General features: G+C 41.7%; 1 protein-coding gene across 2 annotated transcripts in view; it reads left to right on the forward strand.

Annotated features, from left to right (window-relative positions):
- Positions 1-13,708, forward strand: part of ORC3 (origin recognition complex subunit 3) — a 52,297-nt gene that overhangs the window by 27,482 nt on the left and 11,107 nt on the right. For both annotated transcript variants that reach the window (XM_066612583.1, XM_066612591.1), the window contains 5 exons: positions 2,380-2,496; positions 3,774-3,853; positions 7,319-7,452; positions 10,061-10,140; positions 11,996-12,093. In XM_066612583.1, the coding sequence (XP_066468680.1) occupies positions 2,380-2,496; positions 3,774-3,853; positions 7,319-7,452; positions 10,061-10,140; positions 11,996-12,093 (509 nt within the window). The remainder of the gene's footprint in view (positions 1-2,379; positions 2,497-3,773; positions 3,854-7,318; positions 7,453-10,060; positions 10,141-11,995; positions 12,094-13,708) is intronic.

The raw sequence follows: 13,708 nt of genomic DNA on the forward strand, positions 1-13,708 counted from the left end.
GTAGAACAGAATAAACGGACTGTCTTCTCAAACCACTAGCTGCATCATCTATGAATCAGAAGACATTTTTGCCATGTCATTTTCCTATGGTACCAAGTCTTTAGTCTCTGCCAAAGACTGATATAGTTTGTTATCCCCAGAAGGCTGTAGGACATTAAGGGCTCAACTGTCTGTGCACATCTGGTTATCTTCATAGAAAGTACAATCCGGCCCATTTGAGAAAGATTTGACTTAGAATTTATCTTAAGAAACACAGGGCTTGTTGGTGTTGAGCTACAGAAATCCTGAAAACAAATGCTTCTATAGTGTGCTTCTTTAGTTAATCTGTTGTTTAATCTCTTTAGAGTTCTACAAAGAACTGAACTAAAAATATAGTCAAAAATAATTTAGATTTATTTTCATAGAACCATTTATTTTGTATTAACAATTTTGGGAATAACTCAGCATTAATTCTTAATACAGATTTTTAAAATTGCTGCAAAATCCAGAACATTAATTATATATTTTTTCCAGTTATTTTGAATTGCGAGTCTCTCTTCTTACAGCCATTGCTTATTGTCTCATCATCAACAAATCAAAACAGTGGCATTGGTATTCGGTTGTATCCAAAGAAAGTGAACCCTGACAAGTGCCATTAAAATCAGTGGGGGCAATTAGTCATACCTAACTTAGGTTTCATTAATTTCAAAGGGATTTAACAGTGCAATCCCATACAGGTTTACTTAGACCTGGGGTGTCGAAACATTTTGGCAGGAGGGCCACATTATCTCTCTGACACTGTGTCGGGGCCAGGAAAAAGAAGAATTAAGTTACATTAAAAATTTGAATAAATTTACATAAATGAATTTATTAGAGATGAAACTTATATGAATGAATGAAGGTCTTGCAGTAGGCTTAGGGCCTATAAAAGGCCTTTCACAAAGGAAGGCCAGCCTTTCTTTCACTTCCACTGCTGCATCACAGGTGTGAAACAGCAAGTAGTGGAGGGAGCCCTTGTCCCACAGCTCAAGTGAGAGGTCGAACAGCCATCCTCACGCGGAGAGCAGTTGCATCGGGCCAGTACGGGCTCCAGCAAATCTCTGGAGGGCCAGAGGCTCACTGGAGACTGAGGGCTCCCCACGGGCCGAACTGGAATCCCCCGAGGGCCGCAAGTGGCCCCGGGCCGGGGTTTGGGGACCGCTGACTTAGACGAAAGCTCCACTGTGTTCAGAGGGGTTTATTTCAGTTACATGTTCACAGGATTGTCCTGCTAATCAAGAATCACTTTCTTTGGATAGAATCCATTAGTATTTGAATCTTGAATCTTATGCATGTTTACTTTGAAGCAAACCCTACAGAATTAAGTAAGGCTTGAATCTGAAGCCTTCAGACCCTGCTCAATAAGCAGTAAAAAGGCCAAACCCCCTGAACAAGGACAGGGTAAATTGTGAAAGCTTACTGAACCTCTCATAATCACAGTAGTCTCATGATGTCCAACAGCTACAGATGTGCAGTTTGATAAAGTTCTTATGCAATTTTTGAGGAAAAGTGGATAAACCACTTTTTCCAAAGGATTTGCGTATGCTGAAACGGAATCTGGTGAAAATCAGAAATCACCCATTCCCTTTTGTGCAATCTCTTCTTCTCTCTGCAGCCCCTCCCCCCAATCTGCTCTTAAGGGTCCTGCAGCCCTCAAGAACAGATCTTGAGAGGGCTGTGGGGGCGATTGACAAAAAAAAATGCCCCTTCTCTTGCACTAACATAGCTTCCTTCATGAACACAAGAAGCTGTTTGCATACTCAAGTCCTATACTTTTAATTGCCTTTCAGCAATCATTTTATATAGTTTTCCTGGACAGTTTGGTCTCATTAAGAGCCACAGGATCACAGCTAATTGTACATCTGTTGACATATTTTGCAGGCTTTACATTACAATTGGCATGAACAGTCTTGGAGCCTCTTCCACATAGGGAGAGAGGCATGACAGGCACAGTGAAGAGGCTTTCCATGCCTTGAGGTTTTGCCCCTTAAAGGATAAGGTCTTGATATTCCCTTCCAGCATAAAAACCCAGAACCTGGGAAGCTCCCAAGCAAATATGCTCCAGTACTGATCATGTCTGCTGGTCAAAATTCCTACGTTTCAGAAATTATGAGACTTAAATTCCTGTCAACTCTGGGCATTGATTTGCATTTGCTTTTTAGTTTGCAGCTCTGTTAGTTACAGTTTCAAGTTTGTTTTTTTTCCTTTGGCGTGCCACAAACTTCCTCTAAAAAACCAAAAGAGGATGAGGTTCTTGACATTCCAGTATGAATCTTAACAGTACAGTACTGCTTCCTGTTGCGTATGCATTGATGTAGTGAGTAATACTGCAGATAAAAGATTTTCTGGTTATCTTTTTAGGAAACAGTGCAAGAATTGCTGCAAGATCTACATTCTTACCATGATAATTATTTCCCAATTCTGCGATGTCTTCATGTTTTAACACTTTCTCTTCCAAAATACCCCTTAGGCAAACAGGTGTGTATCCTCCCTTCTGCTTAATATTTTGAGGTGTTTGAATTCAGTCTTCTAGTCCTGCTGCTACTGCTTCTCCACTCTGTGAACATTTGGGCCTGACACTAGTATACCAATTATTTTTCTTCCATGTTGTAATGTTAGTACTGCAGAGAATATTCTGTATATCTCTTATAAACATGCCCATTTCAGTGGCCATTTGATTCTGCTTCTGGCTTTACCCCCATGCTTAGCAGAGTTTTAGAAGTTGCTCCAAATCATTATGTAATTACTGTATCTTGTTGCTCTGGTTCCCTCTCAGAAGTAGACATTAGAAATTGTACTGCTGTTAGGGGCTAGGAAAGCATAGACGCTACCATTCCCAAGATTCCTAGGAAAACCATGAAACTCATTAAATTTTGTAGTGTCTTCCTGCACACTTCCAAAATTGTTACTGTTATTTGTGAATTTGTTTCAGTTCTCTTCCCACTCACCCCCTTTCTTCATTCTTAAAGTCTGATGAGAGTGGTCCTTTAAGGGGTGGGGGAAGGGGAGAGGCAGTGATGCGATCCCCAGGATTATGTTGCTAAGGGGAGCGAGGAGAGTGCAGATAGCCAGCGCAAGAAGCAGGAGGAACGGGGAACCCTGCGCAGCCTTCCACATGGCTCCCCGACGCTTAAAACGTTGAGAAAAATCAAGCTCAAACCACCTCCTTGTTGCATTCTCAAACCAGAAGTGGTTTGCACTCGCTCTTTCTTAACTTTCTAAGCATCGGGGAGCCTTGTGGAAGGCTGCGTGGGGCTCCCCATTCCTCCTGCCTCTTGCACTGGCTATAAGTACAAGCACCCCCTCACCCCTTTTAGCAACATGATCCTGGGGATTGCAGCACTGCTCTCGCTCCTCCCTGCAAACACTTACTTAGGGAGTAAATCTCCTAAAAATCTTGCCACAGGATGTGGTGATGGCATCTGGCCTGGATGCCTTTAAAAGGGGGTTGGACATGTTTCTGGAGGAAAAATCCATTACGGGTTACAAGCCATGATGTGTATATGCAACCTCCTGATTTTAGAAATGGGCTATGGCAGATGCAACAAAGGGCACCAGGATGCAGGTCTCTTGTTATCTGGTGTGCTCCCTGGGTTATTTGGTGGGCCGCTGTGAGATACAGGAAGCTGGACTATATGGGCCTATGGCCTGATCCAGTGGGGCTGTTCTTATGTTCTTATGTTCATTTTATTGTGAGCAAAGAATGTAAAGTTTAGTCCATGCCATGTTCATAAAACGTTCTCTTCCATTTACAGATCAGAGAATTGCACTGTGCATGTTTGGAGAAGAAAGTGTGGGAAACAGAAGAATATGAGTCAGTAGTTCAGCTGGTGAGGTCGGTCCGTTTTCATTTCCTGCTTGTACTTTAGGCTATTTTACATATCTGCTATTGAAGAAGAACTTGATGCTTTTAAGAACATTGCCAAACAGGAAGCTTTTTTTCTTTTAAACTGAACACATTGTTTCTTGTGGATAAAAGGATGGCTTGAATTTATACCTTTATCCTTTGTGGGAGGCTTGCCAGCAGAAACACAGAACCAAACTTGAATTTTTATTCACACCTAAGTCCTTTGGGGAAACCATTCACTTCCTGGATTTGTTGATTATGCCCCTTTTAATTCATATTTATCCTGTCTTTTTCCCTCCAAGGAACTCAGGGCAACAAACATGGCACCTCTTCCATTTTATCATGTGAAAAACCCTGTGTAATAGGTTAGACTTGATCCGACATACTGTGCACTGCAGAGTGTCTCCTTTAGAGTTGGGGTTAGGAATGAGAATGCTTGGTGAAATGACTTATGAAAGGACATTTTTCTCCATAAGAGTAATGTAAATAGGAGTTAATGGTAACTGTACCTCCAACCATGTCTTTATTGGACTTAGAGAAAGGAATTTTATTTCATAAGAAATAATGAAATAAGGTGAGAATACAGACTGTGGAGGGTAGCATGAAATCGTGAACATGTATAAATGAATGTGTATGAGCAACCTCCTGATTTTAGAAATGGGCTATGTCAGATGCAAGGGAGGGCACCAGGATGAGGTCTCTTGTTATCTGGTGTGCTCCCTGGGGCATTTGGTGGGCCGCTGTGAGATACAGGAAGCTGGACTAGATGGGCCTATGGCCTGGTCCAGTGGGGCTGTTCTTACGTTCTTATGACTATTCCCCCTCCCTGTAGGGGCAGCCTGTCTATGACATGAGTTGAGAACTTGATATCTGGCAGTGAATATGAAGAGGCACTGAGCCCTGTGCCCATCCACCACATCTTCCAGCCTATGGTCTCTATGGAGTCTAGACTGGCTCCACCCTCTTCCTGTGTTGGAGCATGCAATTGGAGGATGGAGAGGATTGCCTCCCTCCCTTGGCATCCAGTGCCACCATCTCCTCCTCCTTCTCCTCTGATAGCCAACAGAGGGAATGCTGGAGCTCCAGCATTCCTTTTGCGGCCACTAGGGGAAGCGCTGAAGTGGCATTGAATGCTGAGTCAAGGGTCAAGGTTACTGGGTCAAGGGTTACTCTCCCTATTACTCCAATTAATGAAGACAATGACTCTACCACCATAACCAAAACTGACAATATAATGCAGTGTTTCTCAAACTGTGAGTTGGGACCCACTAGGTGGGTTGCGAGGTGATTTCAGGTGGGTTCCCATTCATTTCAATGTGTATTTTTAATAGACTTGATGCTATCGTGGCATGTGACTGTGTTTGGGGAAATGTTACAGACCTGTGCTTTTAACAGACTACTTTGAATATGCTTTTAACAATGATGATCAATGGGGCTTACTCCCAGGCAAGGGTGGCTAGGATTACCGCCTTTGGAATGTTTGGGATCAGCAACTGCTTGGGAGGGTTAGGAGGGTTCGTCTTTATTTTAAATAATTTTTTAAACTTTTAGTTTACTTACTTGCTCACTTTTACCTACTTTGATTTCGTTGTACGGGGGTGTTAAAAAATTTTCCTGCTTGATGATATCACTTCTGGCCATGGTATCACTTCCTGTGGTTCCTGACAGATTGCTGTCCTTGAAAGTGGGTCCCAGCACTAAAAAGTTTGAGAACCACTGTATTACATTATATCACTGGTTCTCAAACGTTTTAGCACTGGGACCCACTTTTTAGAATGGCAATCTGTCTGGGATCCTCTGGAAGTGACATCATCAAGCAAATAAAACTACAGGTTGAGCCTATTTATCTGTGGATTTTCCATCTGCAGCTTTGCACATTCAGCCCAGCCTGAAGCCTCTGGAGGAGATTGGAGCTACAGTCATCTCTGGAGGCTCTTCTGAGGCCTGTGGAGGCTGTTTGCAGCCTATGCGGGCCTAGGAAAGGCCTCTGGAGGTCCTAGAAGGGCACTTTTGGAAAACCAGAAGTGCCCATCTAGTACCTCCTGGAGGCTATTGTGAGGCCCGTGGAGGTTGCACATGGCCTCCGTGGGCTTCAGAACAGCTGCAGACGTGACCGGAGGAAGGCTCCGGTTGCGCTCAGAGCTGGGTGGATCCCAAATTTTGTGTGACTTCGTTACACGTGAAATTTGGTATTCACATGGGTTCCAGGAATGGAACCCTCACAAATAATAAGGGTCCACCTGTAATTAGAAATAATTAAAGTAAAACAAATAATTAAATAATGGGAGATGAGATGGGAAAGCCAGCCCTGTCTCACCAAGTGAATTCACTCTGCAGCCTGCCTGCAATAACCTCAAGCCTTCCCCCCCAAATCAGTAAGATTTTCAGCCCTACCTAGTGCCCAGTTCAATTTAATATTTAATGATCTTATATTTAAATCGTATCACTATCAGGACCCACCTAGCTTTGCAAGTCTTAAAAAAAAAATCACCTTTCCAGCGCAATCCTCTGTTTTTATCCTTTTGGTTGGGGAGGAGGGGCTGCCTTCCGGAGCATTTGTTGAGGTCCACTTTTATCAGATTGGGACCATTCTGGTGGTCTTGTGTTTCCCTTCTCCTGGCCTTACCAGAGTTGAGACACATTTGTCTTCTTGCAAGTAAACACACTCATGAGGCTCAGTTTCACTCTCCATATAGCTCAATACATTCATCAGCTTGGAGGGAGGGACTTGGTTCTTGAGTGTTTTTTGGCAGCTACGTTCATCAGATTGGGACTATTCTGGTGGTGTTGGGTTCCTCTTTGCTTGCCCTTTGCAATGGATGGGCAGCCCAATCCTGAGCTGCCTGGTGCTCAGGGCTGCAGTGGTGCCGAAAATTATTTTTCCTTCTGCAAGATATGGATAAAACACTGTGAACAATGTGTCACTAGTGCACATGACTTCTGAAACTAGTACAAACCATATGCAAACATTATTCCAGTTTAGAAAGTATCTTAACATATTTTTATGGAAGAGGATAAACTTAAGTTCTGATTGAACAGAGATTTGATTGTGATGTGTCTAAAATCTATTACAATACTTCCAGAGTTTGTCTATAATCTTAATACTCAAACCTTTTTGGTTAGACTCTTTTTTAAATGTCTTAAAGATTACCCATGAACTCTAAGCATTATATCAGAAAGAGTCCATAATTTTGTAATCTCATTTACTTATGCAAGTAGTGGAGTGTGTTATATCGATATACAATAAAAATAGTTTGAACTATGTTTCTTTCTAAAATAGTCAACTATCTAAGAAATCACCCCACGGTAGTGCCTTGAAAACTGTAATGCACTTTCACTGTCTTTTCAAAGAGGTAGACAGCTTTCAGTCTACAGTTGTCTTGTAAAATGCTTCAAGGATTCTTTTGTCTGTTTCTGTAATTAGCTGCTGGCTTTTGTTTTGTTTTTTTTCAGAATGTTGGCCAAGGATGAGTTGGTAGCCATTCTTGAGAATTGTCGGGAAGTTATTATATCCTCTCCTGCTAAACATCTTGGAGACTCTGCAGAGAAATTAGAGGAGTACCTGGGCAGGTTTAGAAATCTTGAAGGTATTTAGCAATTAGTCATTTTAAGCTATTTCTGCCCAATGTTGCATGTACACAACAGGGACCAAAGTGTACACCTGAGGGTTAGGCAAAAAAGTTAGTCTTACTTTTTCCCCCCATAAGAGTTTATCAACTTGGAGAATATCCTTAATTTATGGATCACTTTTGTAAGAAGTCCTGAAGCAAAATTTTGGTGATCTGGGGCACAAAGTGTGGATCCAACCTAAAGGTGTATGGTTCTCATCTTGAATGGCTTACAGGTGGTTAATGTTATACTGCTTTTGAAGGATGATGCTGCATATATTTTTATACCACTTTTCAGCAAAAAAATTCACAAAGTGGTTAACAGACCAAATCAAGTAATTAAGAACGCAATCCTAACCAACTTCCCAGCACTGACATAACTGTGTGAATGTGGTGTGCACTGCATCCAGCAGTGGGGAGGCAGTCAAGGGGGCCTCCTCAAGGTAAGGGCATGTTTTTTTACCTTACCTTGGGGCTGCATTGTGGCTAGGTCAGTGCTGGAAAGTTGGTTAGGATTGCACCCTAAATCACTCCCTGTCCCCAAAGGCTCACAATCTAAAAAGTTGCATAAGACCACATTCAAACAGCCTCTAGAAAAGAGACTGTGGTGGGGTGAAGAAGGACATTTTTTCTCCACCTGCTAGATATATCAGGAGCACCACTTGGAAAAGTGCCTTTTTACCTCTGCTGATAAAGATGGAAAACTGAAATACTGTACATTCAATAGTACAAAATATTAATGCATGCCTGAGCACTTTGATTATTTGGAGGGAAAGGCAGTATCTAAATTGCTTTAAATAAATACAGCCAAAAACAGGATTGCACAATTAATTGAAAGATTTTATCTAGAGCAGAAGCCAGCAAGATTGTTTTAATTCATGTATATCACAAGCTTTGTTTATTTATAAAGAACAATATAAGGACATTAGCAGTTGGCAGGGTCAACTTCCTAAAACATTTTGCCTTTAGAAGCCTTATTTTCTATTATTGGAAAGAAAAATATGGCTTGTATCCTAGGTTTTTCCTCTGCAAATGACAGGCACTTCTGTCTTTACAATGGGGAGGGGCATTTTCAAATCTGCCCTTAATTCTGCAGCCCTCTGTGCCATACAGTCTTATTCCTGTATAAGGTTCTTATACATGAGCCTTCTAGAGTGCATTTTTGGCAGAGGCAAATGAGGAAGTTCTTTTCCACAAATTTCCTTGCTTGTGTGCTCCTTAGGATACAATCTTAAATGTACTGCATGTTTAATTTGCATTTTGTAAATAGTATGATGACCATTGTTGTTTGATGCAAGTCAGTTTGAGCTCACGCCATTTCTAAGATTGAAGTAGGAATGCTAGATCAGAAAAAGAATGAAGGGATGTTGGTCTGACTACATGAGATGCTTCTTGGGATATTAGAGGGAATTGATTCTGTGAGGAACTACTGGTAATTGCATCTTACGAGGGAAACAGGCAAGTATGGGGCTCCCAAACCCAAGTTTACTGTTTATGCTTGTGTGTGTGTGTGTGTGTGTGTGTGTGTGTGTGTGTGTGTGTGTGTGTGTGTGTGTGTGTTTGGGAGGGGGGTCCTTGGTTTGGAATATCACAGATGTTCATAAGCTTTCCCCTCACTTGTTGAATCTCCCATGTCAGATCCTCTCTCATTAGTTCACCTCCTGAGATGAGGTGAAAAATTACAAGAATGGGGATTTTCAGGGTCCTCAGTGGCTCTTCTGTTTGTTTAATTTCCAGTTTCTATAAAAATATAATCAAAGCAATTAATGAAAAGCAGATAATAAACATGCATCAAACAATAAACTCCAATACTACTCAAAGTTTGGTGAACAAGCCAGGGAAGGGGATTGCTTTGATTTTAAGAAATCCAGGTTTTGTGGAAAGACGACATGAATTAGGCAATCAATAAACATGGGAACTAAATAGATTAAAGGAATTAAAAGTACTGCAACCTCCTAGTAAGGGCTCAGGGATACAAGAACAGAATGACAAATATGGGCACATGGAGAATTTGAGGAGAGCTCTATTTATTCATTCCATAAGCAAGAATAAGTTGAAATAAGACAAGAATGGATCAGGAAGCCATAGCTGAGCTATGCTTTATTTTTTTTTGTCTGTGTGTACTTAGTTCAGTAAATCTTTGATGCTTGAGGCAGTAGGAAATAAGCCTCTTTTCTCTCCAAAGATTTTATGGAGTGGGGGAAGAATTGATAAAATGTGTTAAAAAATATTTTTTAAATCTCCTTCATTTAACGAAATCTCTATAGAAGGCAATGCAACTGTACTGTTTACTTTCTGAGAATGTGCCCAGTAAAACTTCACATCGGATTAAGTGATGCACAGGTCTTTCAGTCTTGCTGCATCTTATCTCTTTTATGCTTCTTTGAATAAGACCTTAAGCTTGTCCTGTCTCAATGCAGAAAGCTGGGAAGGGAGGGAAGGAAAGGGCTCCTAAGCTTCTCCAAACATAATGTTATCTGGCTCCCACTTATCAAATGCATCTTCTCCACCCCTCGGTGGAGAAGGGAATGCAGCTGACCTCACCCACACATTTTTGTAACTGATCTTGATCCTTTTTTTGTTGCAGAAACCAATGATGATCAAGAGGGATCTGTATCATCTGTAAAGGAAATTCAGAAGAAGACAGACCTCTATCATCTTCAGAAGGTTAGATCACTTTACATTTGTTCCTTGAGTAGCAAAAAAGTGTTAGTCATTTGACAGAACAAATCAAACAGCATTGTATAGGCAACTAGAGAATGAAAACCAGTCAAGGAGAGAAATCTCAGCATAGCACAGTGCCGTTCTTGAATTCCAACTCGGCCCTCCTTGGTGCGGTGATGCTTTCCCAAAGCCTTTCTACCTTCTTTGCTCTTTATCATGTCTGAATATTCAGAATTTTCTGAACACCCATGACAGTTTATGCTGCCTGGATAATGGTGTAGTATGAATATTTCTTGGCACAAAACGTTTTTTTCCTCTCTGTCCCTCCCCCCATGCAAAAAACTGTCAAATCTGATTAGACTTCAACCTTTATTTAGTTAATACATTTATACCCTGCCTTTCCCCACCACAATATGGGTGCCCAAGGCAACAAACAAAAATGTAAAAAGCAAGTAATCATAAAACCATATAGTAAAAATTGGGCACTAAAATGCAACATGTAACATAAAATTATCCCAATACATATTAAAATTGTCAACAGCAGTAAAGCTAACAACTTAAAAACAACTTTCCATTAAGACAGCGGGCGCCAATCCCTGGCCCACCGGCCAGATCCGGTGCCCGCCGCGATCTTTCCCCTGCATGAACGGAGCTTACTGTTCTATCCAGGGGCCTCTCTTTCACATCACAGATTGCCCCCGACCTTTGTGCTGGCTGGCCGCCCGTGCCCAGAACACCAGGCTGATTGCAGCCCACTTCTAGTTTTTGCGTGAAAACCAAAAGTGGGACCCAATCACTGATCAGAGCTCTTTTCAGCAGCAGGGAGACCTGCAAAGGAGACTTTGACTCTCCTGGACCCATCCAGAGGCCAGCGTGACACCCCCCCCCCGTAAGGTAAAAAGCTCCTTACTCCTGGTGCCACAGTGATTGCTGCAGCACTATTGCTGGCTCTTTACCCCAGCCCCGCAAGGACACAGCTTTTTTATCTTCCATGTAGGAATTTGAGAAACACTGCTCTAAATAATTTGGTTTTGGATTTTAAGCATTTGAATCATTAATTTAAATTGGCCTCTTTTTTTCCGTGATGATTTAAATCAGTACAGCCTGTCTGTTCAGGGAGAAGCAGTCGGCTTGTCCACCAACACGAATAATCCTCTTCAGTCAGGCATCTGTTGCCACTTCATACCGATAGTATTAAGCATAAGTATTAAGCACAATTTGAAAGGGGAGGGAGGACATTTTAAAGCACTTCTTATATTTCCCTGATTACCCGACTGTATGATTAAGCCCTGCATTACTATGAGTCTGGTTGCAATGGTACAGCAGACGCATCAGTGAAAACAATGACATCTCCTGAGTCATTGGAGATCAGTCTGTGAAGAGGTAACCCTTTGCCTCTGCTCTAGAGAGGGCTCTACTAAAAGAAGTTAAACAAATGGATAAAACAACTGTGCGTTCTTTGCTTTGATTAAGATAGTATGTTGTTTTAATAGAATTGTATAAAAAGCCAAGCAAGAGGACCCTGGAATTTGTCTCTCAAGTGAATTTGAGAAGTTGAATTTGTTCTAACTTGATAAAGTGTAACTTTCTGTTTGCATAATTGTTACAAAAGTAAAGTTGTACAAGTCAAGGAACGCAGTACTCTTTGGTCATTTATTTATTTATAGTATTTTATCCCGCTTTTCTCCCACACCAAAGGGGATTCACTTTATTGGTTATTGTAGACAACCATTGCAGAAGGCTTTTGGTTTTCATTTAGAAAATACCCAGAACTACATTAGTATTGCCAAGTGTTTTGACATGAGTAGACATAATGAAGGTATTAACTTTGAATTACTTGTGTTTGATTTTTTTTTAGACTCTGTTAGAGATGAAGGAGTCAAGAAGATTTAAGAAGCTAACAAAATTTGAAATGCTCCGTTTTGAAGTTGTCGACTTTATAGACAGTCTTGTGAGGTAAAGCACTGCCTTCTTTTTAATGATATGCAGAGTTGTGCAACAGTGCCACTGGTTTAGGTCCTTTCTGTCCTTCCATGGACAGAATGGGACTCCCCCTGAGAATCCACTTTTAAAGGTTGGGGGAAACTCTCCTGACCAAGGTGCTACTTGGTGCAAAAGTGGCAGTAGCAAAAAGAAATAAGCAAGAGTTCATGTCCCTCCTTTGCGCAAAGGTGCCTCACGGAACCTTTGCCACGGTTCCTTGCGAAAACACGGAAAGGAAAGCCACGGAATCCTTGCAAAAAGCCTACCGCCCTATACATTGTATATGGTTGAAGCCCTAATGGGTAGCTATGGCCAATGACCCTGTAGGTCAAGGGAGCCAGCAGTTATAAAAGTTTGGGAATCACTGATTCAGGCCATTGGGTCATCTAGTTCATTATTCATTACACTGACCAGCAGTTTATTCTCCAGCGTTTCAGTTGGGTGTCTTAGCAGCACTACATGGAGATGCCGGGGATGGAACCTTCGACCTTCTGCATGCAAAGCAGGATGTGCTTTACTTAGCTATGGCCCTGTCCCCACTTCTTGAGTATAGGAGCAGCAACCATACATGTTTTTACTAAGCACTTTGTAAATCTGCTGGGTAGAAACCAGAGTGTATTTTCTTTTTAGCTTAGGTTCATAAAATATCCAATAGGAAGGAAATCAGCATTTAGAGCAGGGGTCTCCAAACTCCAGCCTGTGGGACAAATCCGGCCCTCCGGAGGCTTTTGTCTAACCCACACGGTTACCAAGCCTCTCCAAACTAAAAATACAGGTATAATCTAATTAGCCGTGTATTTTTTACCTACGGTTTTATCTAAACGCAATGAGAAGTGTCCTTTAAATTGGGAGGGGGCGGGGCCAGAGGCAACAATGGCTGTGTTTTTCTGAGCTCTTGAAAGCTCTTGGGAAAGCATGCTATTTCCTCCCAAAAAACCATGGGTCTGAGGAGATCCGAGGATCTGTGATCAGGAGAGATTCGATCCTACAGATGGTGTACGGTTTTGGAGAAGAAGGGTCCAGCCAGGGGCTGTTTTTCTTCAAGGGAACCCAGCCATCAATGTCTGTGTTGGTGAGGATTCATCTTGAAACTAAGCTGAAGGCCCCAGGCAGGGAAAGACATTGGAAGAACTAAGTGAGTGTTACTCTGCTGTGTGTGTCTGGCATTGATTGATTAATTGACTGCCTGATTAAGCTTTTGCCCAAGGGAAGAAGAAGGAGGGGCAGATTTTCCCCATCTGGGAAGAGGAAAGAGAGGGGAGGCTTTCACTTGTTTGCTTGTGTGAGAAGAAGCTGTGGAGGAGATTTGCTGAGCTTGTTATGGAAATATGAGAGCATAACTCTAACTTTACAAATCTAAAACTCGGTTGGATTACAAATTAATCATTTTGGAATATAAACTCTGCTTTGGAACGATCAGTTTCATTTTCCTGTGGAGATCTTGGAGTGCCTGTGGAGAGGGCTGGAGATCTGCATTTCTTTGTTTTGCAAAAGTGATTTATTGTTTTGAATTCCTCTCACTATCTTCTGCAATGGAATGTGGTTGATATAGCAACAAATGTAAGCAGTAAAATCAAAACAATAGAAT

Source organism: Tiliqua scincoides, chromosome 1 (genome assembly GCF_035046505.1).
Source record: "Tiliqua scincoides isolate rTilSci1 chromosome 1, rTilSci1.hap2, whole genome shotgun sequence".
Lineage (NCBI taxonomy): Eukaryota > Metazoa > Chordata > Lepidosauria > Squamata > Scincidae > Tiliqua > Tiliqua scincoides.